We start from the raw sequence: 22,368 nt of genomic DNA, 5'->3' as shown, positions 1-22,368 counted from the left end.
AACACACACTCTCTCTCTCCCCTCTCTCGCTCTCTGCCCCCCCACCCCCAGGAGGATATGAAGCTGCAGGAGGGTTCAGTGATGATACTTTTGGTTGGAAGTCGTTGGGGCAAGAGTTGAGGATCAACGATGCGACCGCCGATTTGACCACTTTTCAGCAGCATGGAAACCGTGCTTTAGCTTCTAAGGACATGAGGAAATCCCACGGTGAGTATTTAGCCTACGTCAGGGGTTATTAAACCTCTCCTCAGGAACCCCCAGACTTAACACTGCTGATTCACCTAGTCAAGGGCTTGATGATTAGTTGACCAGTTGAATCGGGTGCTAGCTGTGGAATAGATATAATCCATGGATTGGCTGGGGGTTCTGAGGAGAGGTTTGGAAACCACTGGCCTATGTGACACCCGTACAGGCGTCGATCTACTCAGTTTGCCTAGATAGAATGGCATTTATAATCACCATTTCATCTCTCTCTCTCTCCACAGACAGAGGGATGTCTCACTCTGATGAGTCTCGCCTGTCCAACCTCCTGCGCCGTGTGTCCCGTGAGGAGGACAGGGACCGCCGGCTGACCTCCGTCAGACAGCTCCGGGAGTTCATCACTCACTCTGACAACAAAGTGGTGAGGTCATCAATCATCTCAATCTGGGTAGTTCATCACTCACTCTGACAACAACAGTGGTGAGGTGATCAGTCAGTCAATTGATCCCAGCAACCCAGGGAGGTCTTAACTCCCTAGCTTAGAGATTCTCCCTAGGATAGGATAGCTGTGGTCAGTGGTCAGGGCCTCTGGTCTAGAGGGATATTAGTGGCTGCATCCCAAATGGGACCCTGTTCCCTACATAGTGCACTACTATAGGCCCTGGTCAACAGTAGTGCACTATAAAGGGAATAGGGTACCATTTGGGATGTACAACTGTGTCGCTCTCTCTGGCTGAGCTCTGCATTGTTGTCTCTTATGACAGGCCTTAGATAACCAGGGCTGTTTTTAGACTGGAGGGGTTATATTTACCAGGGCTGTTTTTAGACTGGAGGGGTTATATTTACCAGGGCTGTTTTTAGACTGGAGGGGTTATATTTACCAGGGCTGTTTTTAGACTGGAGGGGTTATATTAACCAGGGATGTTTTTAGACTGGAGGGGTTATATTTACCAGGGATGTTTTTAGACTGGAGGGGTTATATTTACCAGGGCTGTTTTTAGACTGGAGGGGTTATATTTACCAGGGCTGTTTTTAGACTGGAGGGGTTATATTAACCAGGGCTGTTTTTAGACTGGAGGGGTTATATTTACCAGGGCTGTTTTTAGACTGGAGGGGTTATATTTACCAGGGATGTTTTTAGACTGGAGGGGTTATATTTACCAGGGCTGTTTTTAGACTGGAGGGGTTATATTAACCAGGGATGTTTTTAGACTGGAGGGGTTATATTTACCAGGGCTGTTTTTAGACTGGAGGGTTATATTTACCAGGGCTGTTTTTAGACTGGAGGGGTTATATTAACCAGGGATGTTTTTAGACTGGAGGGGTTATATTTACCAGGGCTGTTTTTAGACTGGAGGGGTTATATTTACCAGGGATGTTTTTAGACTGGAGGGGTTATATTTACCAGGGCTGTTTTTAGACTGGAGGGGTTATATTAACCAGGGATGTGTTTAGACTGGAGGGGTTATATTTACCAGGGCTGTTTTTAGACTGGAGGGGTTATATTTACCAGGGATGTTTTTAGACTGGAGGGGTTATATTTACCAGGGCTGTTTTTAGACTGGAGGGGTTATATTAACCAGGGATGTTTTTAGACTGGAGGGGTTATATTTACCAGGGCTGTTTTTAGACTGGAGGGGTTATATTTACCAGGGCTGTTTTTAGACTGGAGGGGTTATATTAACCAGGGATGTTTTTAGACTGGAGGGGTTATATTTACCAGGGCTGTTTTTAGACTGGAGGGGTTATATTTACCAGGGATGTTTTTAGACTGGAGGGGTTACTGTGAGGGAAAAAAGTATTTGATCCCCTGCTGATTTTGTACGTTTGCCCACTGACAAAGACATGATCAGTCTATAATTTTAATGGTAGGTTTATTTGAACAGTGAGAGACAGAATAACAACAAAAAAATCCAGAAAAACGCATGTAAAATTTTTTATAAATTGATTTGCATTTTAATGAGGGAAATAAGTATTTGACCCCTCTGCAAAACATGACTTAGTACTTTGTGGCAAAATCCTTGTTGGCAATCACAGAGGTCAGACGTTTCTTGTAGTTGGCCACCAGGTTTGCACACATCTCAGGAGGGATTTTGTCCCACTCCTCTTTGCAGATCTTCTCCAAGCCATTAAGGTTTTGAGCCTGACGTTTGGCAACTCGAACCTTCAGCTCCCTCCACAGATTTTCTATGGGATTAAGGTCTGGAGACTGGCTAGGCCACTCCAGGACCTTAATGTGCCTCTTCTTGAGCCACTCCTTTGTTGCCTTGGCCGTGTGTTTTGGGCCATTGTCATGCTGGAATACCCATCCACGACCCATTTTCAATGCCCTGGCTGAGGGAAGGAGGTTCTCACCCAAGATTTGACGGTACATGGCCCCGTCCATCGTCCCTTTGATGCGGTGAAGTTTTCCTGTCCACTTAGCAGAAAAACACCCCCAAAGCATAATGTTTCCACCTCCATGTTTGACGGTGGGGATGGTGTTCTTGGGGTCATAGGCAGCATTCCTCCTCCTCCAAACACGGCGAGTTGAGTTGATGCCAAAGAGCTCGATTTTGGTCTCATCTGACCACAACACTTTCACCCAGTTCTCCTCTGAATCATTCAGATGTTCATTTGTAAACTTCAGACGGCCCTGTATATGTGCTTTCTTGAGCAGGGGGACCTTGCGGGCGCTGCAGGATTTCATTCCTTCACGGTGTGTTACCAATTGTTTTCTTGGTGACTATGGTCCCAGCTGCCTTGAGATCATTGACAAGATCCTCCCGTGTAGTTCCAGGCTGATTCCTCACCGTTCTCATGATCATTGCAACTCAACGAGGTGAGATCTTGCATGGAGCCCCAGGCTGAGGGAGATTTACATTATTTTGTGTTTCTTCCATTTGAGAATAATCGCACCAACTGTTGTCACCTTCTCACCAAGCTGCTTGGCGATGGTCTTGTAGCCCATTCCAGCCTTGTGTAGGTCTACAATCTTGTCCCTGACATCCTTGGAGAGCTCTTTGGTCTTGGCCATGGTGGAGAGTTTGGAATCTGATTGATTGCTTCTGTGGACAGGTGTCTTTTATACAGGTAACAAGCTGAGAGTGTGCTCCTAATCTCAGCTTGTTACCTGTATAAAATACACTTGGGAGTCAGAAATCTTTCTGACTGAGAGGGGGTCAAATACTTATTTCCCTCATTAAAATGCAAATCAATTTATAACATTTTGGACATGTGTTTTTCAGGATTTTGTTGTTGTTATTCTGTCTCTCACTGTTCAAATAAACCTACCATTAAAATTATAGACTGATAATTTCTTTGTCAGTGGGCAAACGTACAAAATCAGCAGGGGATCAAATACTTTTTTCCCTCACTGTATATTTACCAAGGCTGTTTTTAGACTGGAGGGGTTATATTTACCAGGTGGTGCATCTCCACTGTAGAACTGTGTTCTCTCCCTGTTTGACACTGATTGTGTTCCTCTCACTCTCCCTCCCCCTCTCTCTCCTTACCTCTCGGCTCTCTCTCTCTCCTTACCTCTCGTGCTCTCTCTCACCTCTCTCTCTCTCTCCTTACCCCTCTCGCTCTCTCTCTCCTTACCCCTCTCGCTCTCTCTCTCTCTCTCTCTCCTTACCCCTCGCGCTCTCTCTCTCTCCTTACCCCTCTCGCTCTCTCTCTCTCCTTACCCCTCTCGCTCTCTCTCTCCTTACCCCTCTCGCTCTCTCTCGCTCCTTACCCCTCTCGTGCTCTCTCTCTCCTTACCCCTCTCGTGCTCTCTCTCTCCTTACCCCTCTCGTGCTCTCTCTCTCCTTACCCCTCTCGCTCTCTCTCTCCTTACCCCTCTCGCTCTCTCTCTCCTTACCCCTCTCGCTCTCTCTCTCCTTACCCCTCTCGCTCTCTCTCTCCTTACCCCTCTCGCTCTCTCTCTCCTTACCCCTCTGCGCTCTCTCTCTCCTTACCCCTCTCGCTCTCTCTCTCCTTACCCCTCTCGCTCTCTCTCTCTTACCCCTCTCGCTCTCTCTCTCCTTACCCCTCTGGCGCTCTCTCTCTCCTTACCCCTCTCGTGCTCTCTCTCTCCTTACCCCTCTCGCGCTCTCGCGCTCTCTCTCTCCTTACCCCTCTCGCTCTCTCTCTCTCCTTACCCCTCTCTCGCTCTCTCTCTCCTTACCCCTCTCTCGCTCTCTCTCTCCTTACCCCTCTCTCGTGCTCTCTCTCTCCTTACCCCTCTCGCTCTCTCTCGCTCCTTACCCCTCTCGCGCTCTCTCTCTCCTTACCCCTCTCTCGCTCTCTCTCTCCTTACCCCTCTCGCTCTCTCTCTCCTTACCCCTCTCGCGCTCTCTCTCTCCTTACCCCTCTCGCTCTCTCTCTCCTTACCTCTCTCTCGCTCTCTCTCTCTTACCCCTCTCGCGCTCTCTCTCTCCTTACCCTCTCTCGCTCTCTCTCTCCTTACCCCTCTCTCGCTCTCTCTCTCCTTACCCCTCTCTCGCTCTCTCTCTCCTTACCCCTCTCTCGCTCTCTCTCTCCTTACCCCTCTCTCGCTCTCTCTCTCCTTACCCCTCTCGTTCTCTCTCTCCTTACCCCTCTCGCTCTCTCTCTCCTTACCCCTCTCGCTCTCTCTCTCCTTACCCCTCTCGCTCTCTCTCCTTACCCCTCTCGCTCTCTCTCTCTCCTTACCCCTCTCGCTGTCTCTCTCCTTACCCCTCTCGCTCTCTCTCTCTCCTTACCCCTCTCGCTCTCTCTCTCTCCTTACCCCTCTCGCTCTCTCTCTCCTTACCCCTCTCGCTCTCTCTCTCCTTACCCCTCTCGCTCTCTCTCTCCTTACCCCTCTCGCTCTCTCTCTCCTTACCCCTCTCGCTCTCTCTCTCCTTACCCCTCTCGCTATCTCTCTCCTTACCCCTCTCGCTCTCTCTCTCCTTACCCTCTCGCTCTCTCTCTCCTTACCCCTCTCGCTCTCTCTCTCCTTACCCCTCTCGCCTCTCTCTCTCCTTACCCCCTCTCGCTCTCTCTCTCCTTACCCCTCTCGCTCTCTCTCTCTTACCCCCTCTCGCTCTCTCTCTCCTTACCCCTCTCGCTCTCTCTCTCTCCTTACCCCTCTCGCTCTCTCTCTCTCCTTACCCCTCTCGCTCTCTCTCTCTCCTTACCCCTCTCGCTCTCTCTCTCTCCTTACCCCTCTCGCTCTCTCTCGCTCCTTACCCCTCTCGTGCTCTCTCTCTCCTTACCCCTCTCGTGCTCTCTCTCTCCTTACCCCTCTCGCTCTCTCTCTCCTTACCCCTCTCGCTCTCTCTCTCTCCTTACCCCTCTCTCGCTCTCTCTCTCCTTACCCCTCTCGCTCTCTCTCTCCTTACCCCTCTCGCTCTCTCTCTCCTTACCCCCTCTCGCTCTCTCTCTCCTTACCCCCTCTCGCTCTCTCTCTCCTTACCCCTCTCGCTCTCTCTCTCCTTACCCCCTCTCGCTCTCTCTCTCCTTACCCCTCTCTCGCTCTCTCTCTCCTTACCCCCTCTCTCGCTCTCTCTCTCCTTACCCCTCTCTCGCTCTCTCTCTCCTTACCCCTCTCTCGCTCTCTCTCTCCTTACCCCTCTCTCGCTCTCTCTCTCCTTACCCCTCTCGCTCTCTCTCTCTCCTTACCCCTCTCGCTCTCTCTCTCTCCTTACCCCTCTCGCTCTCTCTCTCCTTACCCCTCTCGCTCTCTCTCTCCTTACCCCTCTCGCTCTCTCTCTCCTTACCCCTCTCGCGCTCTCTCTCTCCTTACCCCTCTCGCGCTCTCTCTCTCCTTACCCCTCTCGCGCTCTCTCTCTCCTTACCCCTCTCGCGCTCTCTCTCTCCTTACCCCTCTCTCGCTCTCTCTCTCCTTACCCCTCTGCGCTCTCTCTCTCCTTACCCCTCTCTCGCTCTCTCTCTCCTCTCTCTCTCTCTCTACTCTCTCTCGCTCTCTTACCCCTCTCGCTCTCTCTCTCCTTACCCCTCTCGCTCTCTCTCCCTTACCCCTCTCTCGTGCTCTCTCTCTCTCCTTACCCTCTCGCGCTCTCTCTCTCTTACCCCTCTCGCTCTCTCTCTCCTTACCCCTCTCTCGCTCTCTCTCTCCTTACCCCTCTCGCTCTCTCTCTCCTTACCCCTCTCTCGCTCTCTCTCTCCTTACCCTCTCTCGCTCTCTCTCTCCTTACCCCTCTCTCGCTCTCTCTCTCCTTACCCCTCTCTCGCTCTCTCTCTCCTTACCCCTCTCTCGCTCTCTCTCCTTACCCTCTCTCGCTCTCTCTCTCCTTACCCCTCTCTCGCTCTCTCTCTCCTTACCCCTCTCTCGCTCTCTCTCTCCTTACCCCTCTCTCGCTCTCTCTCTCCTTACCCCTCTCGCTCTCTCTCTCCTTACCCTCTCTCGCTCTCTCTCTCCTTACCCCTCTCGCGCTCTCTCTCTCTCACTCTCTCTCTCCTTACCCTCTCGCTCTCTCTCTCCTTACCCCTCTCGCTCTCTCTCTCCTTACCCCTCTCGCTCTCTCTCCTTACCCCTCTCGCTCTCTCTCTCTCTCCTTACCCCTCTCGCTCTCTCTCTCTCTCCTTACCCCTCTCGCTCTCTCTCTCTCTCCTTACCCCTCTCGCTCTCTCTCTCTCTCTTACCCCTCTCGCTCTCTCTCTCTCCTTTACCCCTCTCGCTCTCTCTCTCTCTCCTTACCCCTCTCGCTCTCTCTCTCCTTACCCCTCTCGTGCTCTCTCTCCTTACCCCTCTGCTCTCTCTCTCTCCTTACCCCTCTCGCTCTCTCTCTCCTTACCCCTCTCGCTCTCTCTCTCTTACCCCTCTCGCTCTCTCTCTCCTTACCCCTCTCGCTCTCTCTCTCCTTACCCTCTCTCGCTCTCTCTCTCCTTACCCTCTCTCGCTCTCTCTCTCCTTACCCCTCTCTCGCTCTCTCTCTCCTTACCCTCTCTCGCTCTCTCTCTCCTTACCCCTCTCTCGCTCTCTCTCTCCTTACCCTCTCTCGCTCTCTCTCTCCTTACCCCTCTCTCGCTCTCTCTCTCCTTACCCCTCTCGCTCTCTCTCTCCTTACCCCTCTCGCGCTCTCTCTCTCCTTACCCTCTCTCGCTCTCTCTCTCCTTACCCCTCTCGCGCTCTCTCTCTCCTTACCCCTCTGCGCTCTCTCTCTCTCCCCCTCTCGCTCTCTCTCTCCTTTCCCCTCTCGCTCTCTCTCTCCTTACCCCTCTCGCTCTCTCTCTCCTTACCCCTCTCTCGCTCTCTCTCTCCTTACCCCTCTCGCTCTCTCTCTCCTTACCCCTCTCGTGCTCTCTCTCCTTACCCCTCTCGTGCTCTCTCTCCTTACCCCTCTCGCTCTCTCTCTCCTTACCCCTCTCGCTCTCTCTCTCCTACCCCTCTCGCTCTCTCTCTCTTACCCCTCTCTCGCTCTCTCTCTCCTTACCCCTCTCGCTCTCTCTCTCCTTACCCCTCTCGTGCTCTCTCTCCTTACCCCTCTCGCGCTCTCTCTCTCCTTACCCCTCTCGCTCTCTCTCTCCTTACCCCTCTCGCTCTCTCTCTCCTTACCCCTCTCGCTCTCTCTCCTTACCCCTCTCTCGCTCTCTCTCTCCTTACCCCTCTCTCGCTCTCTCTCTCCTTACCCCTCTCGTGCTCTCTCTCTCCTTACCCCTCTCGCTCTCTCTCTCTCCTTACCCCTCTCGCTCTCTCTCTCTCCTTACCCCTCTCGCTCTCTCTCTCTCCTTACCCCTCTCGCGCTCTCTCTCTCCTTACCCCTCTCGCTCTCTCTCTCTCCTTACCCCTCTCGCTCTCTCTCTCTCCTTACCCCTCTCGCTCTCTCTCTCTCCTTACCCCTCTCGCTCTCTCTCTCTCCTTACCCCTCTCGCTCTCTCTCTCCTTACCCCTCTCTCGCTCTCTCTCTCCTTACCCCTCTCTCGCTCTCTCTCTCCTTACCCCTCTCTCGCTCTCTCTCTCCTTACCCCTCTCGCGCTCTCTCTCTCCTTACCCCTCTCGCTCTCTCTCTCCTTACCCCTCTCGCTCTCTCTCTCTCCTTACCCCTCTCGCTCTCTCTCTCCTTACCCCTCTCTCGCTCTCTCTCTCTCTCTCTCCTTACCCCTCTCGGCTCTCTCCTTCTCCCACCAGGCCCTGGTGAAACAGTTGGATACGATCCTCAGTACCCTGAATGATATTTTGAATGAAAGGTAAGAGGAAGCTCCCAATCAGAGCCAAATAGTCTCCATCTGGATTGGCTCCCTGTTCCCTATAGAGTATGTATATAGATTTAGAGCATTTAGATGTTTCATGATCCTTTTGGCTGTGAAGCTAGTCAGGTTGTGTGTTGGTTTGTACTGACTCTCCTCTCTCCTCTGTAGCAGTAAGCTGCTGTCGGAGCTTCGTCAGGAGGCAGCGGTGTGTCTGGGCCTGCTGTGCACCGCTCTGAGCTATGAAGCAGAGCGCATCTTCAAGTGGATGTTTGTCAAGTTCAGCTCCAGCACCCGGGACGAGGTCAAGCTTCTCTACCTGGTGGCAGCGTACCGAGCCCTGGAGGCAGCTGGAGAGAGGAAGGCCTTCTCACCTGTCATGCAGGTAAGAGGACAGGAGAGGAACCAGGACCCCATTCATAGTGTCTCACAGTAGGACTGCTGACTTAGGATCAGTTTGGCCTTTTAGATCATAATGAATAAGGCCCAGGGTAGATGTTAGGGAAAGTTAAGTTGAGAGAGTGGGTAACTGACTCTGTGGTGTCCATTTTGTGTCAGCTGGTCATGAGTAGCCTGCAGTCCATTTTGGAGAACCTGGACACGCCGGAGCTGCTGTGTCAGAGCGTCCGCTGCATCCTGCAGGTGGCCCGCTGCTACCCACACGTCTTCAGCACCAACTTCAGAGTGAGTGGCAACACACACACACACACACACACACTCTTGCGCCAACTTCAAATGTGAGCGTCTGCTGGTGTTTTCTTTCACTACCTCCATCTCCTACTGCCTGGCCCGCTCCCTCTTTCACTACCTCCATCACCTACTGCCTGGCCCGCTCCCTCTTTCACTACCTCCATCTCCTACTGCCTGGCCCGCTCCCTCTTTCACTACCTCCATCTCCTACTGCCTGGCTCGCTCCCTCTTTCACTACCTCCATCTCCTACTGCCTGGCCCGCTCCCTCTTTCACTACCTCCATCTCCTACTGCCTGGCCCGCTCCCTCTTTCACTACCTCCATCTCCTACTGCCTGGCCCGCTCCCTCTTTCACTACCTCCATCTCCTACTGCCTGGCCCGCTCCCTCTTTCACTACCTCCATCTCCTACTGCCTGGCCCGCTCCCTCTTTCACTACCTCCATCTCCTACTGCCTGGCCCGCTCCCTCTTTCACTACCTCCATCTCCTACTGCCTGGCCCGCTCCCTCTTTCACTACCTCCATCTCCTACTGCCTGGCCCGCTCCCTCTTTCACTACCTCCATCTCCTACTGCCTGGCCCGCTCCCTCTTTCACTACCTCCATCTCCTACTGCCTGGCCCGCTCCCTCTTTCACTACCTCCATCTCCTACTGCCTGGCCCGCTCCCTCTTTCACTACCTCCATCTCCTACTGCCTGGCCCGCTCCCTCTTTCACTACCTCCATCTCCTACTGCCTGGCCCGCTCCCTCTTTCACTACCTCCATCTCCTACTGCCTGGCCCGCTCCCTCTTTCACTACCTCCATCTCCTACTGCCTGGCTCGCTCCCTCTTTCACTACCTCCATCTCCTACTGCCTGGCCCGCTCCCTCTTTCACTACCTCCATCTCCTACTGCCTGGCCCGCTCCCTCTTTCACTACCTCCATCTCCTACTGCCTGGCTCGCTCCCTCTTTCTCTCTCCTACTCTGTCAGTCTCTCTCTCTGTCTCTACTAGCGGGTCTTATAAATGTCCCCCAGAGTGTCTACAGTGAAGTATTTGTGTTGTCTTTTGACCATGCCTGTTGTGTGTGTGTGACAGGATACGGTGGATATCTTGGTGGGCTGGCACATCGACCACACACAGAAACAGTCTCTGACTCAACAGGTCTCAGGTGAGTACACACTCAGGTTTATCCATCTACCTCTTAATATAGAACATAATCACAACTTGGTGGGGATGGAAAGATTGCTGCAGGTCTGTAGTTGACAGTGTATGGTTTACGCCAGGGGTGTCAAGGGGTGGTGTGAGTTAAACTCAATATACTTTGAATTGACTAAAACCAAATGGAAACTGTGTAGAAATGATAATGGACCTATATTCATACAGTTATTGATTGTCCAGCTCACTAAAAATCACTAGACAGTCAAGGAGCATCAAATTCCAAAAACAAATTGACTGCAAGGAAATAAAAAATAATTCAGTGCGGCCCTCCGAACCTCTTTGAAGACCGAATGCGGCCCCCGGGGCAAAATGAGTTTGACACCCCTGGTTTACACAAGTAAAATGTATGCGTGTGAACTCTCTGTGTGTGCAGGCTGGCTGCAGAGCCTGGAGCAGTTCTGGGTAGCAGACCTGACCTTCTCCACCACGCTGCTGGGGCAGTTTCTAGAGGACATGGAGGCCTACGCAGAGGTCAGTAACACCACTACATACATACCAGTTTATTAGGTACACCCATCTAGTACCGGTTCCCCCCAGTTTGCCTCCAGAACAGCCTGAATTCTTTGGGGGAAACGTTGCTCAGTTGGTATCAAGGGACCTAACGTGCGCCAGGAAAACATTCCCCACAGCATTACACCACCGCCACCAGCCTGTACCGTTGACACCAGGTAGGATGGGTCCATGTACTCATTCTGTTTTAAGCCAAATTCTGACTCTGCCATCAGCATGACGCAACAGGAACCGGGATTTGTCGGACCAGATGTTTTTCCACTCTTCAATTGTCCAGTGTTGGTGATCGAGTGCCCACTGGAGACGCTTCTTCTTGTTTTTAGCTGATAGGAGTGGAACCCGGTGTGGTCATCTGCTGCATTAGCACATCCGTGACAATGACTGACAAGTTTTGAGTTCCGAGATGCCGTTCTGCACACCACTGTTGTACTGCGCCATTATTTGCCTGTCTGTGGGCCGCCTGTCAGCTTGCACGATTCTTGCCATTCTTCTTTAACCTCTCTCATCAACAAGCTTTTTTCGCACCATTGTCGGTAAACCCTAGACACTGTCGTGCGTGAAAGCCCAGGAGGTCGGATGTTTCTGAGATACTGGAACCAGTCCGCCTGGCACCGGCAATCATACCACGCTCAAAGTTGCTTAGGTCACTCGTTTTGCCCATTTATAACGTTCAATAGAACAATAACTGAATGTCTTGATGCCTGTTTATATAGCAAGCCACGGCCATGCCACTCACTGTCTGTAGGCGCAAACCATTTTCGTGAACAGGGTGGTGTACCTAATAAACTGGCCACTGAGTGTACACTACACTATTACATGGATACCTATGCAAAGGTAATGGTGTTCCCCAGACTACTACAGTAGAACCTCAGAGATACGAACTGACCAGTCAACCAAACTAGCAATTTAAGGCTACAGGCAAACGTACAGTGCCTTCAGAAAGTATTCATACCCCCTTGACTTTTTCCACATTTTGTTGTTACAGCCTGAATTCAACATTGATTTTTATCACCCATCTACATACAATAATCCATAATGACAATGTTTTTATACATTTTAGCAAATTTTATTGAAAATGAAATACAGAAATAACTCATTTACAAAATTATTCACATCCCTGAGTACTTTGTAGAAGCACCTTTGGCGGCGATTATAGCTTTGAGTCATCTGAATCAGTTTTGCAAATCTGGATTTGGGGATTTTCTCCTATTGTTCCTGGTAGATTTTCTCAAGCTCTGTTAAGTTAATGATGAGTGGCGCTGAACAGCAATCTTCAAGTGTTTCCACAGATTTTCAGTGGGATTCAAGTCTGGGCTTTGGCTGGGCCACTGACTTTCACATTCTTGTTCTGAAGCCATTCCAGCATTGCTTTGGCTGTATGCTTTGGGTCATTGTCCTGTTGGAACGTAAATCTTTGCCCCAGTCTAAAGTTGTTTGCATCTGAGGTAGGTTCTCATCAAGGATTTGCCTGTGTTTGGCTTTGTTCATTGTTCCCTTACCAGTCTCCCAGTCCCTGCCGCTGAAAAGCTTCCCCATAGCATGATGCTGCCACCACCACACTTCACAGTAGGGATGGTGTTAGACTGGTGATGAGCACCGCCTGGTTTTCTCCAGACATAGCGCTTTGCATTCAGGCCAAAGAGTTTTTGTCTCATCAGACCACAGAATATTTTGCCTTTGCTCTGTCTCTCACGTGTGCCTTTGTGCGAACTCCAACCGTGCAGTCATGTGCATTTTTCACAGGAGTGTCTTCCGTTTGGCCACTCTCCCATAAAGCCCAGATTGAAGTGCTGTAGAGACTGTTGTCCTTCTGGCAGGTTCTCCCATCACAGCGATGGAACTCTGTAGTTCTGTCAGAATGCTCATTGGGTTCTTGGTCACCTCCCTGACCAAGGTCCTTCTTGCCCAGTTGCTCAGTTTGGTCGGACGGCCAGCTCTAGGCAGTCTGGGTAGTTCCATTTTCCCCCCATTTTTTCCATTTCCCAATGATTGAGACCACTGTGCTCTTAGAACCTTTCAACACTCTAGAAATAGTTTTATACCCTTCCCCAGATATATGCCTCATCACAATTCTATCTCGAAGATCTACGGACAGTTCCCTGGACTTCATGGTATAGTTTCTGCTCTGACATGCACTGTCAACTGTGGGACCAGGTGTGTTTTCTTTCGAAATCATGTCCAAACAATTGAATTGGCCACAGGTGGACTCCAATCAAATTGTAGTGACATCTCAAGGATGATCAAAGGAAATTGGATGCACCTGAGCTCAATTTGGAGTGTCATAGCAAAGGGGTGTGAATACTTATGTAAATGAGATTTCTGTATTTAATTTTCAATACATTTGCAAACGTTTCAAAAAAATTTTTTTCACTTTCTCATTATGGGGTATTGTGTGTAGATGGGTGGGGTGTGGGGGGGGATATTTAATCCATTTACAATTCAGGCTTTAACACAACAAAATGTAGAAAAAACAAAGGGGTGTGAATACTTTCTGAAGACACTGTATCAAGTTATGGAAAATGTTTATCACTGAGATCCTTTTGTATTACATTAAATATGAAATGCCATGAAGAAATGTATGGACTGTTCTGTCCCATGTTGTCTCCAGGACTTGGGTCACGTGGGTTCTGGAGAGGCGGTAGACGAGGACGTCCCTCCCCCCACGGTGTCTCTGCCCAAACTGGCCGCCCTGCTGAGAGTGTTCAGCACCGTGGTGCGCTGCATCGGACAGCGCTTCAACCCCATCAGGGGACCGCCCATCACACAGGCATACGTCTCTGATGTAAGGAAACACACACACACACACTGAAACACACACACACACACACACTGAAACACACACACACACACACACACACTGAAACACACACTGAAACACACACACACACACACACACACACACACTGAAACACACACTGAAACACACACACACACACACACACTGAAACACACACACACACACACTGAAACACACACACACACACACTGAAACACACACTGAAACACACACACACACACACACACACACTGAAACACACACTGAAACACTCTGTAAGGAGAGACACACACACCCATCCGAGGCATTTTACTGATGTAAGGAGAGTGGGTGGGAGAGACCCAGACTCTGGTAATTAACAAGGCATATGTCACAGATATCATTTGTTCCCAACACAACCTTACCTCATCCCCCTCCTTCCTCCCTTACCCCAGGTTCTGAACCGGGTGCTGGCGTGTGTGTCGACGGCCAAGCAGGTGTTGTTCTCTGAGCCGGTTTTGACGGCGGGGAACGAGTGTGTGTGTGTCCTGCTGGTGAGCTTGGAGCCGTCCGCACGGCTGACCGACGCTGTCATCACCTACGGCCTGGACCAGCTGGACGCCTGCCGGGCCTGTGGCCCAGAGTACAGCCTGGCTGTCCTAAGCCTCATCACATTGGTAAGAACCGGTTCTAAAACTGGTTTGCATACAGGTTAGAACTAGTTTATGCTGGTTAGAACTGGTTTAAACCAGTTTGGAAGAATGTTCCCTCAAACTGAGCAAATTTCATGTTTTGTGAGCGGAAACTTGAATGTTGCGTCAATGTAGGCCAACATTTTGAGACTTTTTAAAAACATTATGCATTGCATTATAAATGGCTGCCCGAATGCAGAGAACTGGTTGGTCATTCAACGTTTGCCTCTCTGCTTCTAATGGTCTCTTCTCTCTGTGTGGTAGATCGTGGACCAGATCAACACTAAGCTTCCAGCCTGGTTTGTGGAGAAGCTGCTGGCACCGACGTCACAGCTCCTGGAGCTACGCTTCAACAGGGACAGAGAGGTGTGTGTGTGTTAGGGATGTGACAAATGGAAACATTTTCTTAACGTTTAAATTGCTGTTTTAAAAAAAGTCATTTTTCTTAAAATTTTGCTTAAAATGTCATGTGTATTCACAATGCCGAATATGGTAATATTGGGTACGACAGTCCTATTGGGTGGGTGCTAGGGGGCAATGAAGTTCCATCTACCACAGTCATAGGCTGAATCTCAAACCCCAACACTTGGCCCCTAAGCCCTTTATCGAGTGGCCACTTGCTGTTGCGTTAGATAGTGATCACTTGAGTCCGCAAGTGTTTTGCCAAATGGAGCGTTGAGACGATGCACACTCAATATTCCAACTCCCACTTATCAATATTCTAAATCCAGTCTTGCACATGACTCATTTGCTATGAAACACAGGCACTGGGACAGACTCTGATAGACAGGGAAGAAGTTGTAAAAACTGCCTGCTGCTAGCTAGCTTCACTGACAAACACAGGGATGGAATGTTAGCTAGCTAGCTAAGGATGTTGGGCACTGCACTGATAAACAGCATGTAGCTAGCTAGCTAAGGATGTTGGGCACTGCACTGATAAACAGCATGTAGCTCGTCACTTATTTAGGATAGTTTGACAGCTTGCTGATGACGTTGTAGACATGTTCCCAGCAGGCGGTCCGTACTAGACATGTTTCCAGCAGGCGGTCCATACTTAAGTACGTTACTAAAGCACCAATCGCTACATTGTAACGTTGGGTCAGGTAAAAGCGCAGCAGCAGACTCCATTTGTATAAAAAAAATTACAATATTTTAGGGATTTTTTTCTTAACTTGCCAGTTTCTTTTTAACGTTTTAAATGTTCGCATCGCACCCCTAGTGTGTGTGTGTGTGTGACCAGGTTTATAGAGGTGTAAATTTGTGGGTGCTTGAAACCACCTAATTGAAATGGGAAGAGCGGTGTGTATGCCTCGGATTCAGATTGGGAGAACGTAATGTCAGGTGTGTTTCTGTTAGGGTTAGGGGGAAGTTGTGTTTCTGTTAGGGTTAGGGGGAAGTTGTGTTTCTGTTAGGGTTAGGGGGAAGTTGTGTTTCTGTTAGGGTTAGGGGAAGGTGTGTTTCTGTTAGGGGGAAGTTGTGTTTCTAGGGTTAGGGGAAGGTGTGTTTCTGTTAGGGTTAGGGGAAGTTGTGTTTCTGTTAGGGTTAGGGGAAGGTGTGTTTCTGTTAGGGTTAGGGGGAAGTTGTGTTTCTGTTAGGGGGAAGTTGTGTTTCTGTTAGGGTTAGGGGAAGTTGTGTTTCTGTTAGGGTTAGGGGGAAGTTGTGTTTCTGTTAGGGTTAGGGGAAGTTGTGTTTCTGTTAGGGTTAGGGGAAGTTGTGTTTCTGTTAGGGTTAGGGGAAGTTGTGTTTCTGTTAGGGTTAGGGGAAGTTGTGTTTCTGTTAGGGTTAGGGGGAAGTTGTGTTTCTGTTAGGGTTAGGTGGAAGTTGTGTTTCTGTTAGGGTTAGGGGGAAGGTGTGTTTCTGTTAGGGTTAGGGGGAAGTTGTGTTTCTGTTAGGGTTAGGGGGAAGTTGTGTTTCTGTTAGGGTTAGGGGAAGTTGTGTTTCTGTTAGGGGAAGTTGTGTTTCTGTTAGGGGGAAGTTGTGTTTCTGTTAGGGGGAAGTTGTGTTTCTGTTAGGGTTAGGGGGAAGGTGTGTTTCTGTTAGGGTTAGGGGGAAGTTGTGTTTCTGTTAGGGTTAGGGGAAGTTGTGTTTCTGTTAGGGGAAGTTGTGTTTCTGTTAGGGGGAAGTTGTGTTTCTGTTAGGGGAAGGTGTGTTTCTGTTAGGGGAAGGTGTGTTTCTGTTAGGGTTAGGGGAAGTTGTGTTTCTGTTAGGGTTAGGGGAAGTTGTGTTTCTGTTAGGGGAAGTTGTGTTTCTGTTAGGGGAAGGTGTGTTTCTGTTAGGGGAAGGTGTGTTTCTGTTAGGGGAAGGTGTGTTTCTGTTAGGGTTAGGGGAAGTTGTGTTTCTGTTAGGGTTAGGGGGAAGTTGTGTTTCTGTTAGGGTTAGGGAAGTTGTGTTTCTGTTAGGGGAAGTTGTGTTTCTGTTAGGGGAAGTTGTGTTTCTGTTAGGGTTAGGGGAAGGTGTGTTTCTGTTAGGGTTAGGGGGAAGTTGTGTTTCTGTTAGGGTTAGGGGAAGGTGTGTTTCTGTTAGGGTTAGGGGGAAGTTGTGTTTCTGTTAGGGGAAGTTGTGTTTCTGTTAGGGTTAGGGGAAGTTGTGTTTCTGTTAGGTTAGGTGGAAGTTGTGTTTCTGTTAGGGTTAGGGGGAAGGTGTGTTTCTGTTAGGGTTAGGGGAAGGTGTGTTTCTGTTAGGGTTAGGGGAAGTTGTGTTTCTGTTAGGGTTAGGGGAAGGTGTGTTTCTGTTAGGGTTAGGGGAAGTTGTGTTTCTGTTAGGGTTAGGTGGAAGTTGTGTTTCTGTTAGGGTTAGGAAGTTGTGTTTCTGTTAGGGTTAGGGGAAGGTGTGTTTCTGTTAGGGTTAGGGGAAGTTGTGTTTCTGTTAGGGTTAGGGGGAAGTTGTGTTTCTGTTAGGGGGAAGTTGTGTTTCTGTTAGGGTTAGGGGGAAGGTGTGTTTCTGTTAGGGGGAAGTTGTGTTTCTGTTAGGGTTAGGGGGAAGGTGTGTTTCTGTTAGGGTTAGGGGGAAGGTGTGTTTCTGTTAGGGTTAGGGGAAGTTGTGTTTCTGTTAGGGTTAGGGGGAAGTTGTGTTTCTGTTAGGGTTAGGGGAAGGTGTGTTTCTGTTAGGGTTAGGGGAAGTTGTGTTTCTGTTAGGGTTAGGGGAAGGTGTGTTTCTGTTAGGGAGTTGTGTTTCTGTTAGGGGGAAGGTGTGTTTCTGTTAGGGTTAGGGGAAGTTGTGTTTCTGTTAGGGTTAGGGGAGGTGTGTTTCTGTTAGGGGAGTTGTGTTTCTGTTAGGGGAAGGTGTGTTTCGTTAGGGGAAGTTGTGTTTCTGTTAGGGGAAGTTGTGTTTCTGTTAGGGTTAGGGGGAAGGTGTGTTTCTGTTAGGGTTAGGTGGAAGTTGTGTTTCTGTTAGGTTAGGGGAAGGTGTGTTTCTGTTAGGGTTAGGTGGAAGTTGTGTTTCTGTTAGGGTTAGGGGAAGTTGTGTTTCTGTTAGTTAGGGGAAGGTGTGTTTCTGTTAGGGTTAGGGGGAAGTTGTGTTTCTGTTAGGGGGAAGTTGTGTTTCTGTTAGGGTTAGGGGAAGGTGTGTTTCTGTTAGGGTTAGGGGGAAGGTGTGTTTCTGTTAGGGTTAGGGGGAAGTTGTGTTTCTGTTAGGGTTAGGGGGAAGGTGTGTTTCTGTTAGGGTTAGGGGAAGTTGTGTTTCTGTTAGGGTTAGGGGGAAGGTGTGTTTCTGTTAGGGGGAAGTTGTGTTTCTGTTAGGGTTAGGTGGAAGTTGTGTTTCTGTTAGGGTTATGTGGAAGTTGTGTTTCTGTTAGGGTTAGGGGGAAGTTGTGTTTCTGTTAGGGTTAGGGGAAGGTGTGTTTCTGTTAGGGTTAGGGGAAGGTGTGTTTCTGTTAGGGTTAGGGGGAAGGTGTGTTTCTGTTAGGGTTAGGGGGAAGTTGTGTTTCTGTTAGGGTTAGGGGAAGGTGTGTTTCTGTTAGGTTAGGGGGAAGGTGTGTTTCTGTTAGGGTTAGGGGGAAGGTGTGTTTCTGTTAGGGTTAGGGGGAAGTTGTGTTTCTGTTAGGGTTAGGGGGAAGTTGTGTTTCTGTTAGGGTTAGGGGGAAGGTGTGTTTCTGTTAGGGTTAGGGGGAAGTTGTGTTTCTGTTAGGGTTAGGGGAAGTTGTGTTTCTGTTAGGGGGAAGTTGTGTTTCTGTTAGGGTTAGGGGGAAGTTGTGTTTCTGTTAGGGGAAGTTGTGTTTCTGTTAGGGTTAGGGGAAGGTGTGTTTCTGTTAGGGTTAGGGGAAGGTGTGTTTCTGTTAGGGTTAGGGGAAGTTGTGTTTCTGTTAGGGTTAGGGGAAGTTGTGTTTCTGTTAGGGTTAGGTGGAAGTTGTGTTTCTGTTAGGGTTAGGTGGAAGGTGTGTTTCTGTTAGGGTTAGGGGAAGTTGTGTTTCTGTTAGGTTAGGGGAAGTTGTGTTTCTGTTAGGGTTAGGGGGAAGGTGTGTTTCTGTTAGGGTTAGGGGGAAGTTGTGTTTCTGTTAGGGGGAAGTTGTGTTTCTGTTAGGGTTAGGGGGAAGTTGTGTTTCTGTTAGGGTTAGGGGGAAGTTGTGTTTCTGTTAGGTGGAGGTAGGGCTGTTGCGGTGACCGTATTAACGCCACACCGGCAGTCATGACCGCAGTAAAACACCACGTGACTGAGTCACGGTTATCTCCTCTTATGTGCTTTGGACATGCTTTGGTAGTGCCCAACTTTCTAACTGCCATCGGGTCCTAATGGCCTGGTACTCAGGGCTCTGTGGTCCCTCTAACCACTCTGACATCAAGGCAAATGCAATGGAAATCACATCAAACGCTCATCAAAACAGTATCGTGCTTTTTTAAAAACTCAGCTCACTGTGATTGATCCATTTGAAGAAAGAAGTTCAACAGCAGGTTGAAACTGAGTGGGAAAACATGGTTGTTGTGGATGTTGCTTCAAAGCCTAACACAATGAAATGGACAGCGCTTTCTAAGGTGGTGATTAATTCAAAACGCATATGCATATTAGAGCTTATGTATGTGTTTCAATAGTCTGTAGTCGCATCGTGCAGCCCGAATGTGTTTTGAAAACATTCTAATGTTTGTATCATTCACTACTAAAGTTGCCAAATAACTCTAAATGTAGGATATTATAGGACCTGTTTCAAATGATCACTTTTACGTTCAACATGGCCACTTCATATGAGCACTCGCTCTGGAATGTGAAAAATATCCTTTCTATTTTATTCAACAAGTAAAGTTATATTCTTCTAACTATGAAATAATATAAATAATGGCATGAGATTTATAGGCCTATCTTGTCTGCTTAATGAACAAGCCTACAGCCTATGGCACGGAGCATAGAGAGATAACATACAGTATTCCACTCATATTCTGTTCTTCAGAAATACATTTTCTTTAGACCCGCCTAAAATAAATAATGGATTTATTGTGATGGTTATTATTAAATTGATTTTATTAAACTTTTTAAAATATAGATGTTCCAAAGGTGCGCATCAGCGGCTTGTATGCAGCTGACATTTCATGACCGCCACAGCCTGAGGTGGAAGGTGTGTCTCTGTCTGTTAAGGTTAGGTGGAAGATGTTTCTGTCTGTTAGGGTTAGGTGGAAGATGTGTTTCTGTCTGTTAGGGTTAGGTGGAAGGTGTTTCTGTCTGTTAGGGTTAGGTGGAAGTTGTCTCTGTCTGTTAGGGTTAGGTGGAAGGTGTGTCTCTGTCTGTTAGGGTTAGGTGGAAGGTGTCTCTGTCTGTTAGGGTTAGGTGGAAGGTGTCTCTGTCTGTTAGGGTTAGGTGGAAGGTGTCTCTGTCTGTTAGGGTTAGGTGGAAGGTGTTTCTGTCTGTTAGGGTTAGGTGGAAGGTGTCTGTCTGTTAGGGTTAGGTGGAAGGTGTGTCTCTGTCTGTTAGGGTTAGGTGGAAGGTGTCTCTGTCTGTTAGGGTTAGGTGGAAGGTGTCTCTGTCTGTTAGGGTTAGGTGGAAGGTGTTTCTGTCTGTTAGGGTTAGGTGGAAGGTGTCTCTGTCTGTTAGGGTTAGGTGGAAGGTGTCTCTGTCTGTTAGGGTTAGGTGGAAGGTGTGTTTCTGTGTGTTTGCGGCTTTCTATAACCATGTTAGTATGACAATTCTATTGAAAACAAAACCGATCAGAAAGGTTGAATGGAAACTGTTAAGACATGTTTTTACTGGGTGTGTCCGGCCGTCTCTGTGTGTCTGTCTTTCTCTGTGGTCTGTATCCATGTGTCTTCACTGATCCCCTCTGCTCTCTGTCTCTCTCTTTCTCTCCAGGTGATGTCAGCAGCCCTGGGTGTGTACCAGTCCGTTTTGAGCCTAAAGAACATTCCCATTCTGGAAGCAGCTTATAAACTGGTTCTGGGAGAGATGGCCTGTGCCCTGTCCAGTCTGCTGGCCCCCCTGGACCTCCCCCCAACCCCCTTCCCCGGCATCCAGCACCCTGTCTTCGCCCCCCTCACCCTCACCCCTGAGAGGGCAGAGTTCACCCTCATCTTCAACCTGTCAGCCCTCACCACCATCGGCAACACCAAGAACTCACTCATAGGGGTATGTTACGTAACACACCCACTGCACCACCATCAGCAACACCAAGTAACATGACTGAACTGGACCTTTAAAATGTACCTCTGCTCTGCCCCTCTCTCTGTCTCTCTCTCTGTCTCGCTCTCGCTCTTTCTCTCTCTGTCGCTCTCGCTCTTTCTCTCTCTGTCGCTCTCGCTCTTTCTCTCTCTGTCGCTCTCGCTCTTTCTCTCTCTGTCGCTCGCTTAACTTTACTCTCTGTCGCTCTCGCTTTTCTCTCTGTCGCCTCGCTACTTTTCTCTCTGTCGCCTCGCTATCTTCTCTCTGTCGCCTCGCTTCTTTTCTCTGTCGCTCTCGCTCTTTCTCTCTCTGTCGCTCTCGCTCTTTCTCTCTCTGTCGCTCTCGCTCTTTCTCTCTGTCGCTCTCGCTCTCGCTCTTTCTCTCTCTGTCGCTCTCGCTCTTTCGCTCTTTCTCTCTCTGTCGCTCTCTCTCTCTCGCTCTCTGTCTCTCTCTCTGTCTCTGTCTCTCTGTAGATGTGGGCTCTGTCTCCGACGGTGTTTGCGTTGTTGAGTCAGAACCTGATGTTGGTCCACTCTGACCTGGCCGTCTACCACCCTGCCGTACAATACACTGTGTTATACACCCTATACTCACACTGTACCAGGTAACTAACACACTACCACCCTGCCGTACAATACACTGTGTTATACACCCTATACTCACACTGTACCAGGTAACTAACACACACTACCACCCTGCTGTACAATACACTGTTATATACCCTATACTCACACTGTACCAGGTAACTAACACACACTACCACCCTGCCGTACAATACACTGTTATATACCCTATACTCACACTGTACCAGGTAACTAACACACACTACCACCCTGCCGTACAATACACTGTTATATACCCTATACTCACACTGTACCAGGTAACTAACACACACTACCACCCTGCTGTACAATACACTGTTATATACCCTATACTCACACTGTACCAGGTAACTAACACACACTACCACCCTGCTGTACAATACACTGTTATATACCCTATACTCACACTGTACCAGGTAACTAACACACACTACCACCCTGCCGTACAATACACTGTTATATACCCTATACTCACACTGTACCAGGTAACTAACACACACTACCACCCTGCCGTACAATACACTGTTATATACCCTATACTCACACTGTACCAGGTAACTAACACACACTACCACCCTGCTGTACAATACACTGTTATATACCCTATACTCACACTGTACCAGGTAACTAACACACACTACCACCCTGCTGTACAATACACTGTTATATACCCTATACTCACACTGTACCAGGTAACTAACACACACTACCACCCTGCTGTACAATACACTGTTATATACCCTATACTCACACTGTACCAGGTAACTAACACACACTACCACCCTGCTGTACAATACACTGTTATATACCCTATACTCACACTGTACCAGGTAACTAACACACACTACCACCCTGCTGTACAATACACTGTTATATACCCTATACTCACACTGTACCAGGTAACTAACACACACTACCACCCTGCTGTACAATACACTGTTATATACCCTATACTCACACTGTACCAGGTAACTAACACACACTACCACCCTGCTGTACAATACAC

At 48.9% G+C, this 22,368-nt stretch overlaps 1 protein-coding gene across 1 annotated transcript in view; it reads left to right on the top strand.

Moving 5' to 3' along the window:
- The window catches only part of LOC121551686 (serine/threonine-protein kinase SMG1-like), a 105,150-nt gene that overhangs the window by 4,224 nt on the left and 78,558 nt on the right, over positions 1 to 22,368 (top strand). The window contains 12 exon segments of the mRNA XM_045211068.1: positions 52 to 207; positions 486 to 622; positions 8,279 to 8,337; positions 8,509 to 8,722; positions 8,896 to 9,021; positions 10,105 to 10,177; positions 10,601 to 10,698; positions 13,346 to 13,519; positions 13,948 to 14,169; positions 14,449 to 14,550; positions 20,455 to 20,727; positions 21,234 to 21,364. Of these exon segments, the coding sequence (XP_045067003.1) occupies positions 52 to 207; positions 486 to 622; positions 8,279 to 8,337; positions 8,509 to 8,722; positions 8,896 to 9,021; positions 10,105 to 10,177; positions 10,601 to 10,698; positions 13,346 to 13,519; positions 13,948 to 14,169; positions 14,449 to 14,550; positions 20,455 to 20,727; positions 21,234 to 21,364 (1,765 nt within the window).

This window comes from Coregonus clupeaformis, chromosome 35 (assembly GCF_020615455.1).
Source record: "Coregonus clupeaformis isolate EN_2021a chromosome 35, ASM2061545v1, whole genome shotgun sequence".
Taxonomy (NCBI): domain Eukaryota; kingdom Metazoa; phylum Chordata; class Actinopteri; order Salmoniformes; family Salmonidae; genus Coregonus; species Coregonus clupeaformis.
The sequence above is the reverse complement of the archived record's forward strand: the minus strand, read 5'-3'. Positions and strand labels throughout refer to the sequence as shown.